This window comes from Sminthopsis crassicaudata, chromosome 4, assembly GCF_048593235.1.
Source record: "Sminthopsis crassicaudata isolate SCR6 chromosome 4, ASM4859323v1, whole genome shotgun sequence".
Classification (NCBI taxonomy): Eukaryota; Metazoa; Chordata; class Mammalia; order Dasyuromorphia; family Dasyuridae; genus Sminthopsis; species Sminthopsis crassicaudata.
Window position 1 is genome coordinate 132,908,500 of NC_133620.1, and position 23,535 is coordinate 132,932,034.

At 35.1% G+C, this 23,535-nt stretch overlaps 2 protein-coding genes across 7 annotated transcripts in view; both read left to right on the plus strand.

Annotated features, from left to right (window-relative positions):
* TAGAP (T cell activation RhoGTPase activating protein) overlaps positions 1-3,181 on the plus strand; it is a 126,707-nt gene extending 123,526 nt beyond the window's left edge. Inside the window, exon 13 of the mRNA XM_074309404.1 lies at positions 647-3,181. Coding sequence (XP_074165505.1) covers positions 647-1,863 — 1,217 coding nt within the window. The 3' untranslated portion in view covers positions 1,864-3,181. The remainder of the gene's footprint in view (positions 1-646) is intronic.
* Positions 3,182-5,160: 1,979 nt separating this feature from the next.
* The window catches only part of RSPH3 (radial spoke head 3), a 113,331-nt gene continuing 94,956 nt past the window's right edge, over positions 5,161-23,535 (plus strand). For 4 of the 6 annotated variants that reach the window (XR_012489143.1, XM_074309406.1, XM_074309405.1 and 1 more), the window contains exons 1-3: positions 5,180-5,365; positions 9,305-9,397; positions 16,184-16,307. Coding sequence is in view for 5 of the 6 variants with exons in the window: in XM_074309406.1 (XP_074165507.1) it covers positions 9,382-9,397; positions 16,184-16,307 (140 nt within the window). In the remaining variant the exon portion in view is untranslated. Of the gene's footprint in view, positions 5,366-9,304; positions 9,398-16,183; positions 16,308-23,535 lie in introns of all 6 variants that reach the window. The other 2 variants (XM_074309409.1, XM_074309410.1) reach the window with 2 other exon arrangements.

The window sequence follows — 23,535 nt, forward strand, 5'->3', positions numbered from 1 at the left end:
TTATAACTAGAATACTGAATTCATACTCAGAGAACCTGTGTTCCAAACATAGGTTCTGTCATGCCTTGTGCAATTTTGAGTCCATCACTGACCCTCTTTGGACCTCAGTGTCCCATCTCTAAAATGAAAAGGTTAAACTAAGTGGCCTTTAACATCTTTACCATCTCCAAAGCTATGTTACTACAATCTTCAGCTACAGGATTACAGTTACAAAATCTATCCTTCCAGATGTAAAAATTCTAATCCAAGCAAGTCAGCAAACAATAAACACTTACTATGGACCAGACATTGTATTATATTCTGTTGATATAAAGAAAGGCAAAAACATGATATAAAGAGCTCAATAAAGATGAACCTTTCAGTGGAATATTATTTTCTTTCTTTGCTGAATTTCTTGTTACATGCATTTCTTCTAGTACTTTTTTTCCTCTGTCATTTCCCTCCCAAAATAGCAGGTCCTAAAAGACATAAAAGTTCCATTTCTGCAAAAAGCAGATTTCCTATTAGCCCAAACTTCCAGGAATCTAATAGGATTTTACAGAGCTATAGTTGGGATTAAAAAGGATCAGCCACAGCAATGCATTTTTCTGAAGTCAAACTTGCACACCATGAAGTTTAAATGTTGTTTAATTTAATTTTTCCCCAGATATATCAACTTTGCAAAATGACTCAGCTTATGAGAGTACAGATGCTGATGCAGAAGGCAGCAGCAGCATTGGCTGTCACAACAAGCAGTCCCCAAACACCAAAGGACCAGTCAGTGACTTAGATGATGGAAAATCTCTACATGGGTCAAGGCCAGGATCTGTTATCTCTTATGCCAATTTACTAAAAAGCTCACTCAGCCCTCAAGAAAGGAGGTATTCAGAGCCCAGCAAGCCATCCTCTAAAGACTGTCTTGAAAGCAGGATCACAAGCCAGAAACTGACTAAAAGTGAGGATAATTTCAGCATCCCTAAGGCAAGCTCCTGCTTTGGGAATCAAAAAGCTAAAGACTCATTTCCAGAAGAGTGTTTCCCTACTCCACAACGCAGGAAACAAAAATCATTGGGTCTTCAAATAAAGGAAGGAACTTTATTTTCAGAATCATCCATTGAACCTTTCCCCCAAGCCTCCTCCTGTGGTTCCTTGGATAGTTCTTCCGATAGCTCCATCTTTGCCAACTCACCAGTGGTTTCTCCGTCCAGTCCAAAAAGGAACTTTTTCACTAGACACCAGTCCTTTACAACAAAAGCTGCTGAAGCAAACAGTAAGCCTACCAGGGAGAGAAAAAAGCACTCAATGTCATTCTCTTTTGCTACTCCCAAGAAGGTGCCAAACAAAACTCCAACTTGGAACTCTGTCAGAGACCAGGGGAAAAAGGACCTCAAAAAAGAGAGCCAACTTATTGGCAGAATTGTCCAGAAAAACTGTGCCAAAGCTATGGTTGACTACCAGCCGTCTCCAGAATATGGGGGTTCAAGGTCACATCTTTTTTCTGTTAAAGAGTTGGGTCAGAACATCCCTGGAAGCCCCCCCTCCTATGAGGAGGCAGTCCAATACTGCCGCATTTCCAAAATTCCTCCCTATGGGAGCTGGACAATCCAAAGTATGAAAGACCATGATGGGCACACCAAAAATACACATGACAGAGAAATACTCAACAGAGACAGTATATCATCTGTGGGTGAAACTTGTGCACTGAGTGGGGATTACAGTGAATCTGGGGAAAGAAAAGGACAAATGCCACGGTCTGAATTTCACCGGTTAAGGGTCTTATCCCAATCTATGCTAAAGAACAAACAGGATTATCTCATTGGAAGGTGTAGTCAGCCAGTCTTTGAGGTTGACCAGGTTCAATATGCCAAGGAATCCTATGTTTAGGGAGCCAGGTTATATACCACAAAAAAGCCCTCAGTAACTTCTGTAAATATATGGGCTCCCTCAAAAGAACTGCTTCCAAAAACCTTCTTTTCTGAAGGTAAAGAATAAGCTCCTTCTGGAAGTCCACATATGGTCCTCCTCAATGGAATGTTTACCCCCCAAAATTGTTATTCATGTCTGTATAAATCTGAGTATGTGCAATATGTAATAAATGTATAAACAGACTGTCCAAAAAGTAAATACACTGAAGGAATAGTTATATATTAAGTGTTTGTGTTGTGTGTACAAATATTATGCCCAAGAAGGCATTAAATTCTCCTTTTGGTTAGGAAGTTTGGAGGAAAAAAAAAGAATATTGCCTTTTCTTTATGCATGCCTTGGAGGAAATGCAAATCTTATTTTGTTGTCTAGAGAAAAACAAATCCATTCCCCTGTTGGAAGCTCAATCCAAATAAGAAATTTTACAACAATTATATGATAATTAATCACTTGGGAAGATGGAGAACAAATAAAAGGAATTCAATTTCTGAATTTTCAGTGGGCCATTAAAATTGGGGAAAAAATTAATCTATGGAAAATAGTTAAATGTTATCCTTTTGACTATCTCATTAATCTTGAGGAAATTGATGGAAGTATGTTAATGTTGCTACTGGCTCCCTCCTAGCACTTTTGAGTTTCTTTTTTATTACCATGTTGTTTCCTACTGTTGGATGTCAATATTTTGAAATTTTAAAATACTTGTTGAGGATTATTTGAATTGTCAATGAAATGACACTACAATAAATCACCTTTTTCCTTTGAAAGCATCAAGTGCTCACTCATTCTTTCATGACAAGGTGGTATTCTTCTCTGTGGCCAAAGGAAAATACCCCAAGCAAATGGGAAGAAATATTGGCCTATGAAACTTAATTTCTGACAAAGTCATTCTGAGGCCAGAACTTCAAAGCGTGAGAAAAGGATACAAAAAGGCAAAGATACTTGTATTTCTTTAAACTTTTCCAAAAAGTTCTTACATAAATTGTCTCATGCTGGTTTATCTACTGCAATCATTATAATTACATAATATTTCATATTTATATAACACTTTATTTTGAAAAGTGCCTCACACAATTACTTCATTTGAGCCCCACAAAATCCTGTGAATATGTGCTACAGACGAAAAACTGAAAATCTTAGATGTTTAAGCCTAAGATCACCAAGCTAAGTAAATATTTGAGGTAAGATTCAAAACCCACCTTTTGACTCTTAAGGCAGGCACTCAATCATTAAGCCGTGCTGCTTGTAACATATGACCATTTCACAAATAAAAAATCTTCCACACCTTGTTTCATTATTTATTATGGCTAAAATGATTTTATCACTTGGAAGCCATCCTTCTACACATGAACTTGTCTACACCTAGCTCATCTGATTGTTTAATGACAGACATGTAGTATATATTACATAGCCCATATTTAAAGTCAATATATATATTTCCACAATTATCAAGCTACTCAAAAAATTCAGATAAAAAAGGAAAAAAATGAGAAAGAAAACAAAAAGCAAGCAAACAAATGTGGTGAAAATACTATTTTATAATGTTGTGATCCACATTCAGTTCCCATAGGTCTCTCTCTGGATGCAGATGACTAGCTCTATCACAAGCTTTTTAGAATTGGCCTGAATCACCTCAGTGTTGAAAAGAGTCAAGTCGATCAGAGTTGATAATCATATGATCTTCTTGTTACTGTGTACAATGAATTCTGATTCGGCTCATTTCACTCAGCATCAGTTCATGTAAGTCCCTCCAGGCTTCTCTGAAACATCCTGCTTTCTGTTTCTTATAGAAAAATAATATTTATGAGTATACTTTCAATCCATCTTGAAGACTGTTTCTGCTGAAAATAATATCAAGCAGTTAAGATTCATTCATTTATATAATCAGTTTAATTTTACAAACATTTTAAAGTACTTATCATTGTAAAAGACACAGACAACTAGTAGCACAGTACATAGAGCCTTGGGCCTAAAGTCAGGAAGACTTATATCCTGGTTTAAATCTGACTTCAGACATTTACTAGCTGTGTGAGCCTGCATGTCACTTAACTCTGTTTGCTTTTTAGTTTCCTCATCTGTAAAATGAGCTAAAGAAGGAAATGTCAAGCCCCTCCAGCCTCTCTGCCAAGAAAAGCTCAAATGAGGTCACAAAGAATTAAGACACTATTGAAAAATAACAACAAGGAGCTCCAATAAGTAAATAATCAAAGAATATTGTTCTACACTGGTCTTGACTTCAGCTAATCTGTTGGTTGTTTAGGTATACTATTAGAGGAAAAAAAGAGGGACACATATGTAAATAATTTGACAGTTAACAAAAGATTATTTACTTAGCCATAGTGGAAGTATTTTCAACAAAGAAAAGTGTTGAGGTGAATTCAACTGGGTAAAGTCCCCTTGTCCAAGTTATCAACTAGCTAAACCTTAGTACTTTTAGGACAAAACAAAATATTTTGCCTAGTAATTAAAATATTCTACAATCTGTCTCCCATCTATTTTTGCCATTAACCATCCCTTCACAAACTCTATCAGCTAGCTAAAATAAATTACTAGTGATCTCCCAAATTCAATATCCCATCTCCTGATCCTGTGAATTCACAAATTCCATTCTTGGAATGCATTCCTTCCTCATCTCCACCTCTTCAAATTTTCCTTTCAAGGCTCAGCTCAGTGTATATCACCTCAATGATGCTTTCTCTTAAACTTTCATTTGTAGTGCTCTTCATCTTTCTTGAACAAGGTTTATTTGTTTAGATATTATATTCTCCCAACAGAATGTAAGTTGCTTGAGAGCAGGGTCTTTTTGGAGGTTTTGTATCCACAGTCCTTAATACAGTGCCTTACATAAAGTAGTTACTAAATAAATGTTCATTGAATTGAATTAAAAAAAACTATAGGTTACCTAAAGAACAACAGCCAGGATGATCTCAAGATCATTCCCAGAGAATATCCATTGAAGAAACTGAGGATATTTAAGCTGGAATAATATTAAGGAGGATGAGAAAGAGAAAAAGAAGGAATATAACTCATAATAACTGCCTCCAAGTTTTTGAAGTTCAAGTTATTGAGTAGAAAAGAAATCAAATTACCTAACAATTATAAAGCTATCAAAAATAGAATGGGCTACCTCAGGAGACAGTAATTTATTTCCCTCTCTTTTCAGGGACATTACAGAGAAGATTCTAGGACAGGTAAAGATTGAACTAGAAGACTTCTAAAGTTCCTTCCAACTATGAGATTCTGTGGTTCTGTAATTCTGCCATCTCTAAGGTCCCATTCCAACATTCTATGCTTCTATATACTGTGGGCCACCTGACCTGTATAAGGATCCTGGACAGAAAATGTTAAACATGTAAAATGAATCAGCAAAATTAGGTCAGGTAACAATAATGGAAGAGCTTAAATTATCCATACATACATAAGATTGCTGAAATACATACTTCATTCACTGGAACAAGATGTGGAGGTAAGGGTTTTGGATAAAATCATTAAATCAATAAATATTTCTTGGGTATTCAGTTATCATACTCAATATAGTAAGGCACTGGGAATTAGGAAGGAGAGGATATAAAGATTCTATTTAATTCAACAAATATTTTCTTGAGAGATTTTCAAGTTTGAATTAGGCAAAGTCTTTCATTTCATGGTGCTTCTAATCTGGCAGAAGATAAGGTACACAGGCACGAAAAGCTAATTAACAATAGGACACTATAAATAGACATTGCCAAATAGCTAGGATAATCAAAATGTATTCCAAAAGAGATAAATAACTGCTTTCTAGTACTGGCATCTTGAGAACCCAGAAGGAACAAGTCTGATTTGGGAAGGAGGAGCCTGAACAGTGATTAAGCACTCATTTTCTGTCTTCCACCACAACAGTTAATTTCGCCAGACTTGGATGACTATGACAAATTATAGCAAAATTGGCATAAACTAGAAATTAAGTAGAATTTCAAAAGTTATTCACAGGAAGCACCATATAAGGAACTTCAAAGTCAATAATGAGGGATGCTTTAAGCACAACAGGAAGTCAGTTAAGGAGTCAGCAAGACCATTTGATCTAATGAATGATCTCAAAGTTGTATTCGGAAATGAAGAAGGAAGCTGAGACTTAACTGATTTTCTTTTTTCCTGTCTACTGAAGAGCCACTCCAAGACTAGTTTTGAAGCCAGAATTTTACAAAGGAAACTGACAAATTCTCTAGCTCATCTAGAGAAGAGGAACTAGGATGATAAGCCAAGAAACCTAATCAAATGTTACATTGTCAAAGAAGCTAGAAATGTTTAGCTTAGAGGAGAGAATATTTAAGAGATATAGCTGTCATCATGTACTTAAAGAGCTATTTGATCCCAGAGGTCAGAGCTAAGAATAAGAGGTAGAAATTATGGAGAAGCAAAAATCAGCTTGACATAAAGAAGCTTCTTGATAGAGTTCTCCAAAAATGAAATAAAAATTCCCTACTCTGAAAGAGTTTATATACTACACTCATCTTCAAATCACCTCTTGACAGAGGTGCTGTCAGGATTATTATTATTCAGGCTGGACCAATTAACCCCTTCCAATTTAGTGAATTTATGATTCTTTTGAGTTATTAGAGCAAATTAGATTAATTAGATTTTTTAAATGACTGTCATTACGTTACTATACTCTGTCTCAAGAATATACAATCACTCTCTGTTTCCTAGTACATCAAGTGGGTGAAGTCCAGGAGTGAAGTGAATTTCCTGGGTAAAGAGGTTTCTAGAGCATTGTAGAGAAAGGTCCAAGAGAGTCAGGTGCAGTCTAGAGAGGAATGTTACTTTAGAGTTTACTTTATATGCACAAATAAATTCAAACAAATACTAAATATGTTAAATAGATTTTGCATACAAAAACACACTAAATACATTTAGTATCCAAAAAAAGCCTTACCATTCTCATCTACCATCCTTTTTTACTTTCAAATGTCTTTCTATTTTCCCCCATCTTCTTTTTAGCCTTTTAGACTCGCAGGAGAGAAAATGCCCATTTCTTTCTAAGACTAATTCATATCACATTTCCTAATTATTATCTCATTATCTTCTACCAAGATGAAGTTTTCCAATAATCCCATCTTCCCAACATCTCCAATATCTTTTACCTTTCTAGTGGCTTCTAATTCTTTATCCTATTTCCTTTCTTTCCCTGCCAAATGCCATCATCATTATCATCATCATCATAATCATTGACTAGCTTCTCTATCTCTATAACTTCATCATATGTTCAATCAGCCTCTCTAAAATGCAGCTTCTGATTCTGATTCTGCCACTCAAATATAACTGAACTTTTGAAGGTAAACAATGACTTCATGATTTTGAAATTAGTGATTTTTTTTCTTAGCTTTCATCCTCCTTTATCTTTCTTCATCATCTCATTATCATAGTGTTAATCATTCTTTTTTCAAATTCCTCTGACTTCTATAATACCTCCCTATCTTAACTCTCCTCTTAACTCTGACTGATCCCTTTTTCTTTCATTGAATTTTATATTTTATCCCCTAAATATAAGAGTCCATCAAAGCTCTGTCCAGCTCTGTCCATGGAATTCTGCTCTTCCCTCTCCACTACATTGTCTCACAAACGATTCTCCTTTCTTCAAGAATCCCATCTGCTTCTGTGCAGACTGAATGAATGAATGAAAGAGCATTTATTAAGTGCTTACTATGTGCAATGCACTGACCAAGGGCTGGAGATACACATGAAAAAGTAAATATAGTTCCTGTCCTTATGGAACTTATAGTCTAATGTAGGAAGCAATATACATAAGAGAATGAATACCAAAGAGGATTATGTTGATATGAAAAGTTACAGGAATGGTGAGTGAATCTATAAGAAGGTATATTAAACATATCCCATCCAGTAGCAATGGTGGTATTGATTTGATTATGAATCCAAAACTGTAAAGAGGGAAAGAAGAGTACTCACCAGTAGGATAGCAGAGCCTAAAGGCAAAAATCCTAGAGAAAAGAAACTGGTCATAAATCTCCAGCCCTAATCTTTCTCCTAAACATCTCTTCAAATGTATTGTAAGCTAATTCACTTGAATGTCCTGCCATGTTACCTCAAACTTACAGATCTTAAATTTCATTTATTATCATCTTTCCCCATTCCCCTCAAATTTTTTTCTCTTCTTGTCATTTTGTTTCTATTAATACAATCATTCTCCTTGTCATCCCAGCTCATAATATCAAAATTAGCTTTGATTCCTTCCTTTATCCAATCAGCCAGAAGGATCTGTTAATTTTATTTCTCTAATGTATCTCACTTCAAACATTATCTGTCAACTACTGAAATTATCTTAATTCAAGCATTAATTTTTATCATATCTAAACAATTAATACATGACCATAACTTGCTTCCATACCACTCCTAACCTATACTACATGCCATCATTACACCAGATAGAATGACATTTGAAAGTAAAAAGGAGGGTAAACAAAAGAGGTAAGGCCTTTTTTAGAACTAAATTAAAATAGAATCATTAGAATTATATTTTGGTATGTTTTACATTCCATTGGCACCTTGAGGGACATCGGTAGTTAGTAGGTATGACCTAGATGAAGAACTAGCAAAAGAAATAGACAGAAGAAGAATCGGGAGAGAGCTAATTAGAACAACCTAATGAGACCAAAGTATCTCAAAAAAAAAAAAAAAAAAAAAAAAGGATTATCAACCTTATCAAATGCTACAAAAGGAGAAAGGATCAGAAGTAGTGAAAAAAGACCACTACATTTGACAATCAATTTGCACACTTAGTTAAATAAGAGTCAGAAGCCAGACTGCAGAATTTAAAAGAGATTGAGAGAACAAGAGGTACTAATTGCAGATGGCTTTCCCAAGGAGTTTAGCCATAAAGAAAAGGAGAGGTATAGAACCAAAGTTAATGGGAATGGTAGAGTTAAATGAAGATTTGGTTTTGTTTTCTAATTATGGAAGAAAAATAGGTGTGTATATAAGAAGCAGCAGATTAAGGGAGAATGAAGATGAAAGAGTAAACATAATATAAGGAGGGGAAAATATGCTGAAAATGCCAAGAGGAAATGGGATCAAAGATCCAAAGAGGACTGCTTTTAGCAGAGAAAAGGGCCACCTCTCTATTTAAGACAGGAGATAATGGAGGAAAAACCTGAATCAGGCTGAGAAAGTGGGTCAAGGCATGTTATAGGAAGTTTGAGAAGAGACAAAAAAGTTTGTAAACAGCTTCTGTGGGAGTGAGATAGTGAATCAATTAATGAAGAATAGCACAACAATGTATCAGCTTATCTTCTCATAACCCCTTTGGTACTGGTTGTTCTCATTTTTGGTTATGCTTATAACTTTGCAAAGTATGAATAATTTGAATCTAAATTTATCTTATAATTTCATTAATGTCTTTTAAATTTATTAGAATCTCAAGATTCAATTTTGAAAAAGAACATCTAATCCAACCACTACCCTTCCTCTACAATTTTACAGATTTTGAATATGATACTCTGGAACTGTAAGTGATTCTCAGTTTTATAGCATTATCTGGAAAATTCTGGTGTTAACAAAAGATGGGTCTTTGAAGCAATGAGTAGTTTGAGATTAGTAAAAACCCGATGTATTTTTCCAAATTGTTTTAACCTGATCAGTTCCCCTTTTTGAAAATAGGACCCATCTTACTAACATAACTAAAAGTTATGTTTATCTATGACATTCACATTGACAAACCAATTCAATGAACTACATATTTAAAATCTGTCAGGAAACCAGCCTAAGTGAAATAGTAAGGAACCCTAAGGTAAAAATAGGGAGCAACACAGTGCCAGGCAGAACTCATTACTCACAATTATTACAATAACAATCATCTCTTCTGAAATCCTAATGTTTATGACTCTACCAGCATTAGGAATAGCGAAAACTTTATCCCTCTCCAAAGCCACCAGATTCTACCTTCAACTACCAGAGTCATCACTGAAGGGATAAATAATTGTGAAATAGTGAGTCCACTTTCTTCATCACCACCAGTAACAACTGCCAACTAATTGCCACTAGGCAGACAGACAGACAAGATTTCCACTCCAAACTACCAGTCCTGTTTCTATCTCAGTCCTCACAACCATCAGTCCAGGAAGCAACTCCTACAGAGAAGAGAGGAACCAATGGCCAATCAAATACCACCACTGGGCAAGCAAACCAGCCTAGCCAAAGCTGCAAAGTACTTCAATAGAGAGGACACAGCATGGGTCAAGCAAGTCAAATAACCACCACTACTGACTATCCCCTGAAACTCTGACAGGAGAGACAGTCCAGGACTCTCAAGGAAAGAACTTGGTAATAACAATGCTTCCAGTTGAGGACCCTCATCCATCATCCTAAGAAATGTCTCATTCTTTCTTTTTTGAAGAAGATCAATGACATCACAGGGTGATTGATGGCTTGTATGTCAGTTTGATTTAAGTGAGGCAGAGTTGAACAGTATCTATCAGCTTTTACTTTTCCAGATTGTCCAGTGTTTAGATAGAAGTCAAGATGACCACCAAAGGCTTAAGATGCATTGGATGATCTTGGTGTCTTCAATGTCTAACTAAACTTTAAGCACTCTACAAAGCCTATTTCAGCTGCCTTCATGGTCACTGGAACAATTGTTCTCATCCATCCATTCCAGTATGGGAAGCCTTCCTATGTGTAAGGAATACATCCCCCTAACTCACTGACAGTTTTAAGGCCAATTGGTTATTGGAGTGTGGCCACTGCACTTCCAATAGCTTCTTGCAGCTACAGATGAGAGTTGTGACAGATGGACACAAAAGGTAGATAAACAGTCCTGAAAAGAGTTCAGAGCAAGCCCTCACACTGAAAGCAGTAGTCCTCCATCAATTTCTGTGGAGATATAGTCTGATAATTGCTCCTGCAAGGTGTTATAGCCACAACTACAAAAGACTCAGAAAAGAAAGTTTTTGTCACTAAGGTCCTTGCACAGTCAAAATGTCTCAGCATCAGAAATTGATAGGATTTTATTAGTAGAAATTACATTAAAAAAGAGGCATAAATAACCTACTTTGTCACTGAACCAAAGGATCATGGGACCTTTCCATCTAGATGATTTATATATATTTGTCTCCCCTATTAGAATGTGAGCTTCTTTAGATCAGGGACTGTCTTACATTCATACATAGTAAGAGCTTTTAATAAACACTTAGTGATATCTCCTTTTGATTTGCTTTATTTTTTCAGGAAGAGGAGTAGCAATGATCTCTTTCATGGTACTATGAATAAAACTGATTAGAATTTTTCAGTTTTTAAGACTCAATACTCTTTATAAAATGCTCTTCATAAAACACTATTTGTAAACAATAGTATTTTGAGACCCTTACCACCAATAAGAAAGCCTGATTTTGTTTTGGATTTTGAACAAAATATCTTCTATAACACTGGCAAGCATCCTCTGAAAATTGTGCTATCCTGTTTTGTACCTTATTTCATGCCAATACCAATACTCAATAATAATTTAAACACAATTATCTCTAAAAATCAAATATATTTTCATAATTTTAACGTATACATGAGAGATGCATTGCCTGGAGGTAGATTTTTAAGACTGCACTTTGTTCCGTAAAGGCAAATATATGATTTTTTAAATACAATAAATAATGACCATAACAGGATCCTTTCTACATATAGCCCTTGTGTCAGCCCATGTCTCCCTCCCAACACACAAGACCTAAATACACTGTGATGACTTTTCTTAGCTCTTGTGCTCATCGTTCCTATCTAAGTACTCTGGGAGAAACCTCTCAATCTGACATCCCTTGTCCCCAAGAGTAGTCATACAATATCTTTCAAAGCACATAGGATGATCTCAAGGACCAAAATATAAGCAACTTTCTTCAAAAGTCATTGAAAACAGATCTCACCTCTATAACTAATTTTAATAAATAGGAAGAAGAAATTGGTTTAGATATTACATGGGAAATTTCATAATGCTTTAAGTGATACCAAGTTGCCCCTTACAGCCAAAAATCATCTTTTTTTAAAGGCATATTATTGGCTTTACAAATCTATTAATTATGAAATATTATAATCTAGGAAAAATCAAACTTGTTACCAAAAGTTAATAATAATAGTAGCAATAGCATGTACACAGTTGCTTTAAAGTTTAAAAAGTGCTTTACAAATAATTGTTTTTTTATCCTCACCCATAACCTTGAGAGGCAGGTTGTACAATTATCTTATTTTTTAGATGAGAAGACAAAGGCAGAAAGAGATTAAGAGACTTGCTCAGCATCACACAGCTAGTTAACTGCCTGAGGCAGGATCTGAACTTAGGACTTCCTGAATCCAGAACCAGGATTCCATCCATTGTGTCACCCTAGCTACCACTATAAAGATAGAAAGTGAATGTAAGAAACTAGACAAGTTATTTGTGTATGAGATGATTATATGTGAGGAGTGGCATAAAAGATATCAGCAAAGACATGGATCACTAAAAATTTGGAGTTGGGTTGATAAAAGCTAAGAATGATAGTTGATTATCTCAAATGTTGAACATTTATATTTCTGAACTGACAAAAAATACTGAAGGAAAGCATCCAAGCATTGAGTGGGCACATTTTGATGGATTTACACAAAGATGAGAAATGCCAATGTGAAAAACGTTAATAGGCTCCTATCTAAACCTCTAGGGTATGCTTTCCATTTGAGATGTACATCAGTACCAACAACTATATAGCAAAAGTATATCAAAGAAAATAAAAGTAAAATATAGAAATAGAAAACTCATTTGTCTGCAGACAAGACAATTGTAGTCTTTCGGGCAAGAGGAAGAAAGGGTTATCTCCTCCTTTCTATTCACTCTTTTGCTTTCAAACATATCTAGATCTTCCCTATTCTTTAAAAACTTGCCTCACTCCACCAGGCCATCAAGATTTTGCTTTATATTTCATACTTTTCACAGCCAAATGTCTAGAAAAAAAAGCTGCCTATACTTACTTACTGCTTCCACTTTCTAACCCCCCATTCATTTCTCAACACATTGCAAATCTAGCTTCTGACCTCATCACTCAAATGAAACTTCTCCCTCAGAGGTTACTGATGATCTTACTTACCAAATCCAAATGTCTTTTCTCAGTCCTCACTCATCTTGACTTCTCCACTTAATACTAATCAAGACCTGTTCCTTACAGATGCTTCTTTTTCTTGTGGGCACATTTTGATGGATTTACACAAAGATGAGAAATGCCAATGTGAAAAACGTTAATAGGCTCCTATCTAAACCTCTAGGGTATGCTTTCCATTTGAGATGTACATCAGTACCAACAACTATATAGCAAAAGTATATCAAAGAAAATAAAAGTAAAATATAGAAATAGAAAACTCATTTGTCTGCAGACAAGACAATTGTAGTCTTTCGGGCAAGAGGAAGAAAGGGTTATCTCCTCCTTTCTATTCACTCTTTTGCTTTCAAACATATCTAGATCTTCCCTATTCTTTAAAAACTTGCCTCACTCCACCAGGCCATCAAGATTTTGCTTTATATTTCATACTTTTCACAGCCAAATGTCTAGAAAAAAAAGCTGCCTATACTTACTTACACTTTCCACTTTCTAACCCCCCATTCATTTCTCAACACATTGCAAATCTAGCTTCTGACCTCATCACTCAAATGAAACTTCTCCCTCAGAGGTTACTGATGGTCTTACTTACCAAATCCAAATATCTTTTCTCAGTCCTCACTCATCTTGACTTCTCCACTTAATACTAATCAAGACCTGTTCCTTACAGATGCTTCTTTTTCTTTGGATTTTTGTGATATTGCTGTCCTGGTTCTGCTCTTACTTGTCTGATCACCGCTTTTCTGTTTCCTTTCCTGGATCATTCTCACCTGTAATATGGGGATAATACCCTTGAGCTCTAATGAGCTCATCAAATGCTATGGTTTCTCCTATCATCTTTGTTCAGATGATTCCCAGATCAATATATCCTGTCCTACATTAATCCACTGTGGGAATTGTGAACTGACCCAACTATTCTGGAGAATTATTTGGAACTATGCCTAAAGGGCTATCAAACTGTGTGTACACTTTGATACAGCAGTGTTTCTACTGGGTCTGTATCCCAAGAGATAATAAAAGGAGGAAAACGACAAACATATGCAAAAATGTTTGTGGTAGCCCTTTTGGTAAGTGGATGCCCATCAGTTGGAGAATGGCTAAATAAGTTATGGTATGGTATGAATATTATGGAATATTTTTGTTCTATAAGAAACAATTAACAGGATGATTTCAGAAAAACCTGGTGAGACTAACATGAACTGATGCTGAGTGAAGTGAATAGAACCAAGAGAACATTGTACACAACAACAAGATTACGGGATGATCAATTCTGATGGAATGCCTCTTTTTAAAAGCAAAGTGATTCAGGCTCATTTCAATGGTCTTGTGATGGAGAGAGCCATCTCCAACTAGAGAGAGTAGAGTGGGAAAGACTGAGTGTGGATCATAACATAATATTTTCACTTTTTTGTCATTTCTTTGCATTTTGTTTTCTTTCTCAATTTGGAATACAAGGTTTTCCTTTACAAGGTGAATGTTGAAAACTATATATGCATGTTTTTTTTGTTTTTTTTTTTCCTCTGAGCAGGCAACTGGGGTTAAGTGATCTGCCTAGAGTCATACATCTAGGAAGTGTTAAGTGTCTGAGATCAAATTTGAACTCAAGTCCTCCTAACTTCAGGATTGGTACTCTATCCACCTAACTGCCCCTATAAGCATGTGTTTTGAAAATAAAAAAGCTTTATAAAAAGAAATATAATAAGTCCTGTCCTAGTCACTCTGCTGAACTCACAATTTATCACACCAACTGCCTTTTAGACTTCTCCAACTAGATATTTTTCAGGCACCTAAAACAATGTTCAAAGCAGAACTCATTATCCATTCCCTATCCATTCCCTCTTTCTAACTTCCTGATTGCTGAGGGCACCCTATCCTTCAAATTGCCCACATCTCTAACCTCAAGGGTATACTCAACTCTTCCCCCTCCATTACATTTTTATATCCAATCAATTGGCAAGTAGTATAGTAACAAGAAGATTTTAGCTATTATAAATTTAGCGCTTCTCAGCAATCTGGTGATTCAAGACAATTTCAAAAGACTTTGGATAACAAATACCTTTAGCATCCAAAGAAAGAACTATGGAGACTGAATGTGGATCAAAGCATAGCATTTTCACCTTTTTGTCATTTGTTTTTTCTTTCTTGTGTTTTTTTCACTTGTGGTCTGATTTTTCTTAAACAACATGACAAATATGGAAATATGTTTAGAAGGACTGTACATGTTTAACCTATATTGGACTGCTTGTTGACTTGAGGAATGGGGAGTAGGAAGAAAGGAAATACAATTTGGAACATAAAATCTTACAGAAATTAATCTTGAAAACTATCTTTACATGTATTTGGAAAAAATAAAATACTCTTGAGAAAAAAAACAAACAAAACCTAAAATCTCCCCATGTCACATGATATAAATCAGAGCTTCTTAAACTTTTTTCACTTGCAACCCCTTTTTGCCTGAAAAATGTTAATGTGACCCCAGGTTTATAAGTACATAATTTAGATATAGAAATCAAACTTTACTGATAAAAATGTATCATCATTTCATGACAATCACATTCAGTTATGAGACCCCATATGGGATTGCAAACCACAATTTGAGAAGCTGGAATCTTGTCCATTCCCTTCATTTTACAAGTGAAGAAATTGAGACCTTGAGAGATGAAGCAATTTGCCCAAGAGTCACACAAGTAATAAGTGACAGAGCCAGACACACCTGAAGCCTTTGTGAGAAATGTTTTAACATGACAATTATGAATGTAGAATGTAGAATGCAGAAGGTCATACCCAGGTCACTTCTTTCCCTTCTGTCTCCTTCCTCTCTCCATCCCTGTCTTTTATGAATTGCAACCTGATCTAATGAAAAAAAAAAAAAAAAAAACTCAATACCGAGCTAGAAGGATTTTACAGTAATCAAACCCTGCAATTAATGATCCATGTGCCCTTTGGAACAAGCCACCTGTACCCTTTTTGCTTCTATTTCCCTTATAAGCTGGGGATAATGCTACTGCCTCTTTGGATTATTGTGAGGGCAAAATGAAAATAAACATGTGAGCATTAAAGACACTAGTGAGTAAAGAGGCCTCTGAATAAGCAGACCAACTTGAAAATGAGCAGATACAGCTTACTCCAATGAGAATCTAGCTTCCAACACAAGCATTTTGGAACTCTAGTTCTTCCTTTTTTTTCACTAGCCATAAGAAAGAGAATAAGCCAGAAAGATACTAAGATGGAAGCTAGAGCTAAGGAAAGACTGTCAGGAGCCATGTCTCCCTTACAGGAAACACTCATCATAGGTGAGGAAAGTTACATGTGGAGGTAAGGAGGAAACTTTTTTGCCTTTTTACTCTTAATAAATAAATATCAGGATCATAGATCATAAAATCTGAGGATTAGAAGAGACCTCAGAAGTCATATAGTCCATATAGGAATCTTCTCTATAATGTCTCTGACAAAATATTATGTAATATAAGATAATTTTAAAGTTTTTAAAACGGTTAAAGATTCTTATTTAATTGAATGCAGTTTCATGTTAAACATTTTAAGTAGCCTATCTTAATCAATTTCTATTTTAGTGGGATGTTATTTTGCTTCTATAGCTTCCATATTTGAGTTATGTCAATGGATCTGTGCTTAATTTATGTAGACCCAATTATATTATTATTCTAACTTATAGGGCTCACTAATTTAGAGAAGGAAATGTTTGTTGTTTCCCCGCAACTGTTTTGTTTTCAGTTTCTTGACTCTATAAACTCTGGGCAAGTCATTTTATCTCTCATTACCCAAGGCAATTCTCTAAAACTATAAATTGCCTTCCTCCTGGATATCCCTAAGTTGTGAAATAACAGGTCCAACCCTGAATTGTTTATATTTATGTGCTTTTCCACACTAGTACAAGCAGTAGAGACCAATATACATAGTACACCTTTCAGTAATAACTCTTCCTTCCCTCCCATAGTGTCTATAACAGAGGTCAGCAGAATAAATACCCAAGATTGTAAATATAGGCTGGATGCAGGAGTGTTGTGAGATACAAAATGTACTTCTGTTTCTCTCAAGTAATATTTATACATCAGGTGTGCCAGTAAATGTTTAACAAACAGCCTTCCACTTGGGAAAATGTGTACATACATACTTTTAAGTTTAACCTGAATTATTAACACTTTCTTAAGCCCAATCAGAAAAACAATAAAATTAAGCAATTGCTGATTTCTGAAGAGTAAATGCTCACACTGAAAATTAACAAGTGTTCTCTCAAGTCACTTAGAGCCAGCTTCTGCACACCTAAAACTGAATGATTGTTATTAGACTCCACAAATTGAGGTTCTTTTGCTAGGGAGAAAAACTCCTTCCTGTTTTATTGTATATGTTTCATAGATACGAAGGGGGGAAAAAACCACTGAATATTCAGCACTGGTAACCCTTTTGGGGTTTCAAAGATAAAAGCAAAGAAATAAACATGTAGACTCAAATGTAATCATACAAAATTGGATATCTTATACATACACTATGGAGAGAATATTAGTTATTATCCAGAACTACTCTTTCCAACTGTATCGTGCTACTAGAAAGAGGAACATTATAAATCCATAAAGGAAGAGCAGCCGAGTAACTGCATCATAGAAGGAGTTTCAAAATAGCTCTAGCTCACTCATTCCTGAAAGCATTCACTTATTCTCAGATCCTTTGGCTAGACCACTTCAAATTTTAAGATTTGCAAAACATTAGGTGTTAATTTCCCTTACAGGAAACTTTCATCAATTGACTATTACATTTTAATTTATTTTAAAAAATTAATATATTAAAAAAAAAACCTCTTAGGAACACCGTAACCTCTCCAAGTTTCTCATGTTATGAATTCTAATTATGTTCTGACTAGAAAGAATGTGAGCCCTGACTTCTAGAAGAATGAGTTGCTGTAGCATTTATTTTTATCAAGAGGAAATTATTCAGTATAGCTTTAAAAGGATACGCAAAAAATCACACATGCAAAAGCTATCTATGCAAATATGTTATAATAGCATCATGGGTTCAATAAAAGGAAAAGAGGTTAAATAAATTGTGGAATAAATAGGCCTGGTGGCACACACCTATAATCTCAGCTAATAAGTGGAGACTAATAGATCTCTTGAGTTCAGAAGTTCTAAGCAGCAGTGGTTAATGTCTACTGGATGGCCATAAATTTGGCATGAATATAGTAAGCTCCAGGGGAGGGGAGATCAATAGGTTGCTTAAGGTGGCAATTGGTCCAGGGTAGAAACAGAAAAGGTCAAAGCTTCCATGCCAATCAGAGTGAGATAAAATTAATGAGTGGCCTCTTCATTTCCCACCTGGGGAAGAGAGGAAGACCTGGCCTTAAAGAGGTAAACAGACAGATATAGAAGAGCAAAGAAACAAATAAATTGCAGAACATTAATAAAATATAATACATTACTATAATGCAATTGAAAGGGGAAAATCTAGAAAGAAGTTTATGAAATAATGTAAAAAAAAAAAAAAAGACAGAATCAGAGTAACAGAGCACACAAGGGACTGATCCTTGAAGAAGAAAAATGAATGAAAAAGAATTGACAAAAAATCCTGAGGGGGGAACTAAAAGAGAATGACTGAAAAATTATTAAAGATGCTTTATTTTTTTAAATTAATTTAAAAGTAAATAGTCACGAATTAAGCTTAGGTGACTGTGAAAATGCTCAACATCAAATCTCTAGTAAAATATTTAATTTTAAAAGAAAATATCCAGTGAAGAGTACCTAAATTTTAATTCCCTCCCTAGGAATAGGGGGGGGAATGCCAGAAAGCTATATTTTAAAATGCTAGCACTGAGTTATGAAATTATTATTAGAACAATCAAACTCAGAATGAACTATTGTAGGCTAGTTTTAAAAATCATCTTAGCCTACCATCCCTTCAGTCATTTGAAAAAAACAATCTCAGCATTTGAAATACTGTTCTGTAGAACCCAAACCTTTCCTTTAGACTGTTGTAAATCACACAGATTACTCCAAATCCAGTATTCATTTTACTATGTGAGAATTTGTCTCAAGATGCACAAAACAAGGGCAAGTGGGACAGAAAATGGGGTCAGAAACTCATAGATTTTGGAGTGAGAAGAAACCTTAGTTTGTATTCAATCTTCTTATTTCACAGATGAGGAAATTCCATTTCCTATTAGGTAATATACTATGGTTTCAAATGCAATTTACCAAAAGGCTATTCCTTTTGCCTGGCTCTGTGGGAACCTGCTTACTAGTAAAAGGGACTTCCCAGGAAACAGTTTATTGTACTTATGCAGAATTTACTTTGGGTTATCCCAGGCAACTGGACTGGACTTTGGGTATCAGTTTCTTCATTTATAAAATGAAAGAATTGCACTAGATGATAGCTCAGCTTTCTTTCATGATACCATGGTGCTACACCATGTCTGGGACTTCCTCTGCTTTGAAGACTAAGGGTAGAAGCTAAAGATCTTACACTTGAACCCCAACTCCCCCCCCAACCTCTCCAGTCAGCCCTAGTACTTAAAATACAATACATGGACTAGAGACTTTTTTTGGTAACTGAATATTTTCGGTATGTTAATCAGCATTTATCAAACACCTACTAAGTGCTAAGCTCTGTACTAGGTATTGGCAATAACAAAAACAAAAGCAACACAGACTTTCTTATTTTTTTCCTACTCAAATAGCTTACATTCTGTTGGAACAAGGACTTTAAAGTCTGGAAGATCCTGGATGTATTACTTATTGTGTGAATTTGACTTGTCATTTGACCTCAAGGACTTTTATTTCCTCATCTATAATAAGAAATAATGAAGTAGTGCTTTTGATAGATAGAATGCTAGGCCTGGAAACAAGAAGAGACCTCGCTCCAGCTCTTAGGACACCCCAATCTATACTAGGGGCCTTCTGGATACAACAAACCATTATCATATAGTGTCTATTGTGATCCATTAGTTTTTATACATTATAATAAGATCATATAAATTTGTAAACCTGTATAAATGAGATGGTACAAAATCTAGTGTAAGGAGAAAAGTATGATCAAGGAGAATTAGGTTCAAGTTCCAGACTAGTTATTGGCAATGTAAACTAGTTCTCCTGTTTCTCAGAACTTCAGGTCAATCAATCATCTGCAAAACAGATTTGATAATAATACTTGGCCTGTAGTTACAGATAAAATATTCATGAAACTGGTCTACTAAAGTGTGGATAATGTTTTACTTTCTCACAGCTAACAGAGGCCAATTAAAGCTTTATTTATTTATTTTTGGGGATGGAGCAAGAAAGGTCAGAGGGAAGATCCATTAAGAAATGGATCCTGTCCTTGAGTATGATTTTTTTTTTAATCTGATATGAAGGTGCTGCTGGACTCAATTATGAGAGCCAACTATTAAATTTTCAGGGAGACACAGTTGTCTTAGCATGGTGGAGAAAGATGAGCATCAGAAATGGAGTTGGAAAGGAATTCAAACTTTTAAAATTTGAGAAATTGCTATGAGGCTTGTAAATATGTGTACACAAATGTGCATGCATGTATAGACATACATGCATACAAACATGTGTACATGTATAGGAATATGGGCAATTCACTTTGGATCAGTGTGTGGTAGGATAATTTCTGGTATCAAAAAGCCTGGATTTTCCTCCTAGTTCTGCCTCTGACTCTCCAGACTTCTCCACCATTTATGCCCTGGGCAACATCTCCCTACCTTAGTGGCTCCTTCTTCTTTTGTGTGTTCTCTCAGAGTCTCCACTGAGAGACAGCTCTACCTCCTACCTTATGGCTCCCTTTTATGTGTTATCTTGGCTCATTAGAACATAAACTCCTTGAGGGAAGAGACTATTTTTCCTTTTGATTGTATTTATATTCTATATGATTATCACAGTGCCTGGCAAACAGTGAATACTTAATAAGCATTTATTGACTTGATTTGACTTAAAATCCTGATTCTTCCATTTATTTAGTTTATAATCTAGAACAAATAACTAATCTGGGACTATTTTCCCATCTATTAGTTGGAATGATTACCTATATCATAAGTTTATTTTGAGGAAAATATTTTATATACTCTATAAGGATGTTAGTCTGTCTGCCTCGGTTTATTCAACTTAAAATGGGGATAGTAGTATCACCAACCTCCCAGAATTGCTGTGATGCTAAAATGAGCCAATATTTGTAAAAGTGTTTGAAGGAATATTTGGCACATAGTAGAAACTTATTAAATGCATGTTCCCTTCTCCTCATTACATGAGTAAGCCATTATTGGGCAATAATTTCCTAGAAAACTCCTGAAATCTTTGTTATAAACCAAACTGTATTTTAAATGTAAGGAAGTTCCCTATTCCAAGAAATTCTATAATGAATCTTTCTGCAAAATGAAATACAATCTAATACTAGCTATTTCATAATTCCTGACTTTCAGATATAGCTTTCTCAAAGTAATGTACACTTGTAATTTTTAAAGTTATCTTTATTATAGGTAAATACATTCTGAAAAATAATAACAAAGATACCAAAGAATGCAAAATGCAATATTCTTATTAGACAAAAATTTTTTTCCAGATTTATGCTCTTTTTTAAAGGAAGAAAATAAGTATTTATCAAGAGCTTAATATGTAGCAGTCCTAGGCTATTTAAACAATATAAAAAAAAAATAATTCATAGTTTATAATGTTTCTGCCCAGCTCCCTATCCTTACTTTGTGTCAGCTTTTATCATTGTAACCATGCCTCCAGCTCCCGTTAAATGCCATTGTTTTTGTTATTTAAAAAGTGATTTTGATAAATTCTGATAAATTTAGATGTTTTAATCAATTTGTATATTTTTGCAAACAATTTCCTTATCAAAAATTTAAAGAAACAATATATTGCGTATGCTTCCAATCTTGCCTTCCTACCCTTTTGATAAACTAATGGTCTAAAATACATTACTATTAGAAATTGCATCACTATCCTATATTGTCCAAAAAAATGAACTCATAGCATCATGGATTTAGAGCTGGAAGGGACCTCAAAGCCCATCTGCTTCAGAGAAACTAAGACCTGGGAAGGTTAAATGATATGGATAGCCAGGTATTAAGAGGCAAAAGTAGGATTTGAACCCAAGTCTCCTGCAGAGATTGTTTATGCCCTTTCAGTTTCAATGCTAACTTTGTCTTGTGGTAAAACACAACAAAACAAAACAGATGAGTAAAAAATGAAGCACTTAAATAAAAGTTTTAATCATCTTTGATTTTCCCTTTGTAGCAGTGGTAAAAGATAATTATTTTATGGTCAAAGGATATGAAAAGACACTTTTCAGATGAAGAAATTGAAACTATTTCTAGTCATATGAAAAGGTGTTCCAAATCATTATTAATCAAAGAAATGCAAATTAAGACAACTCTGAGATAACCCTACACAACTCTCAGATTGGCAAAGATGACAGAAAAAGATAATGATAAATATTGAAAAGGATGTGGAAAAACTGAGACACTGATGCATTGTTGGAAGAGTTGTGAATGGATCAAATTGGGCCACTGATGCATTGTTGGTGGAGTTATGAATGGATCCAGACATTCTGGAGAGCAATTTGGAACTATGCTCAAAAAATGTCAACTGTGCATACCCTTTGATCCAGCAGTGTTACTACTGGGCTTATATCCCAAAGAGATCTTAAAGAAAGGAAAGGGACCTGTATGTGCAAAAAATGTTTGTGGCAGCCCTGTTTCGTAGTGCCTAGAAACTGGAAAATGAATGGATGCCTATCAATTGGAGAATGGCTGAGTAAACTGTGTTGTATATGAATGTTATGGAATATTACTGTTCTGTAAGAAATGACCAACAGGATGAATACAAAGAGACTTGGAAAGACTTACATGAAGTGATGCTAAGTGAAATGAGCAGAACCAGGAGATCATTATACACTTCAACAACAATACTGTATGAAGATTAATTCTAATGGAAGTGGTTTTCTTCAACAATGAGAGGATCTAAATCAGTTCCAATTGATCAGTAATGAACAGAACCAGCTATGCCCAGAGAAAGAACACTGAGAAATGAGTATGGATCACAACATAGCATTTCCATTCTTTCTGTTATTTTTGTTTTTCTTCTCAGGTATTTTTACCTTCTTTCTAAATCTTATTTTTCTTGTGCAGCAAGATAACTGTATAAGTATGTATACCTATATTGTATTTAACATATACTTTAACATAAAAAAGATAATCCTTTGGGGGAAGATTAATTTCCATGCACAAAGGGAAAAATTAACTAATAGCTTCCTAGACACATATGTGAGACTCTCTCCCAATGAATCAGGTATCTTTGGGGTTGTCTAGCAACCCAGAAGTCCCTTCTGCTTTCCCCATTACTGTGTCAGGGCAGAGATATAGGCTTTTCTGAATACCATTCATCCCATTCCATTTAATTCCATTCAGATGACATCATACATTTAGTCACAGATCCACCTTGTTCCCAAACTGACTATCATGTATCCATTTTCAAGTCCAGGGGTAGGGAATGTCCAGCTGGTGAGCTGTATAAGACTTGTGAAATCATTTGCT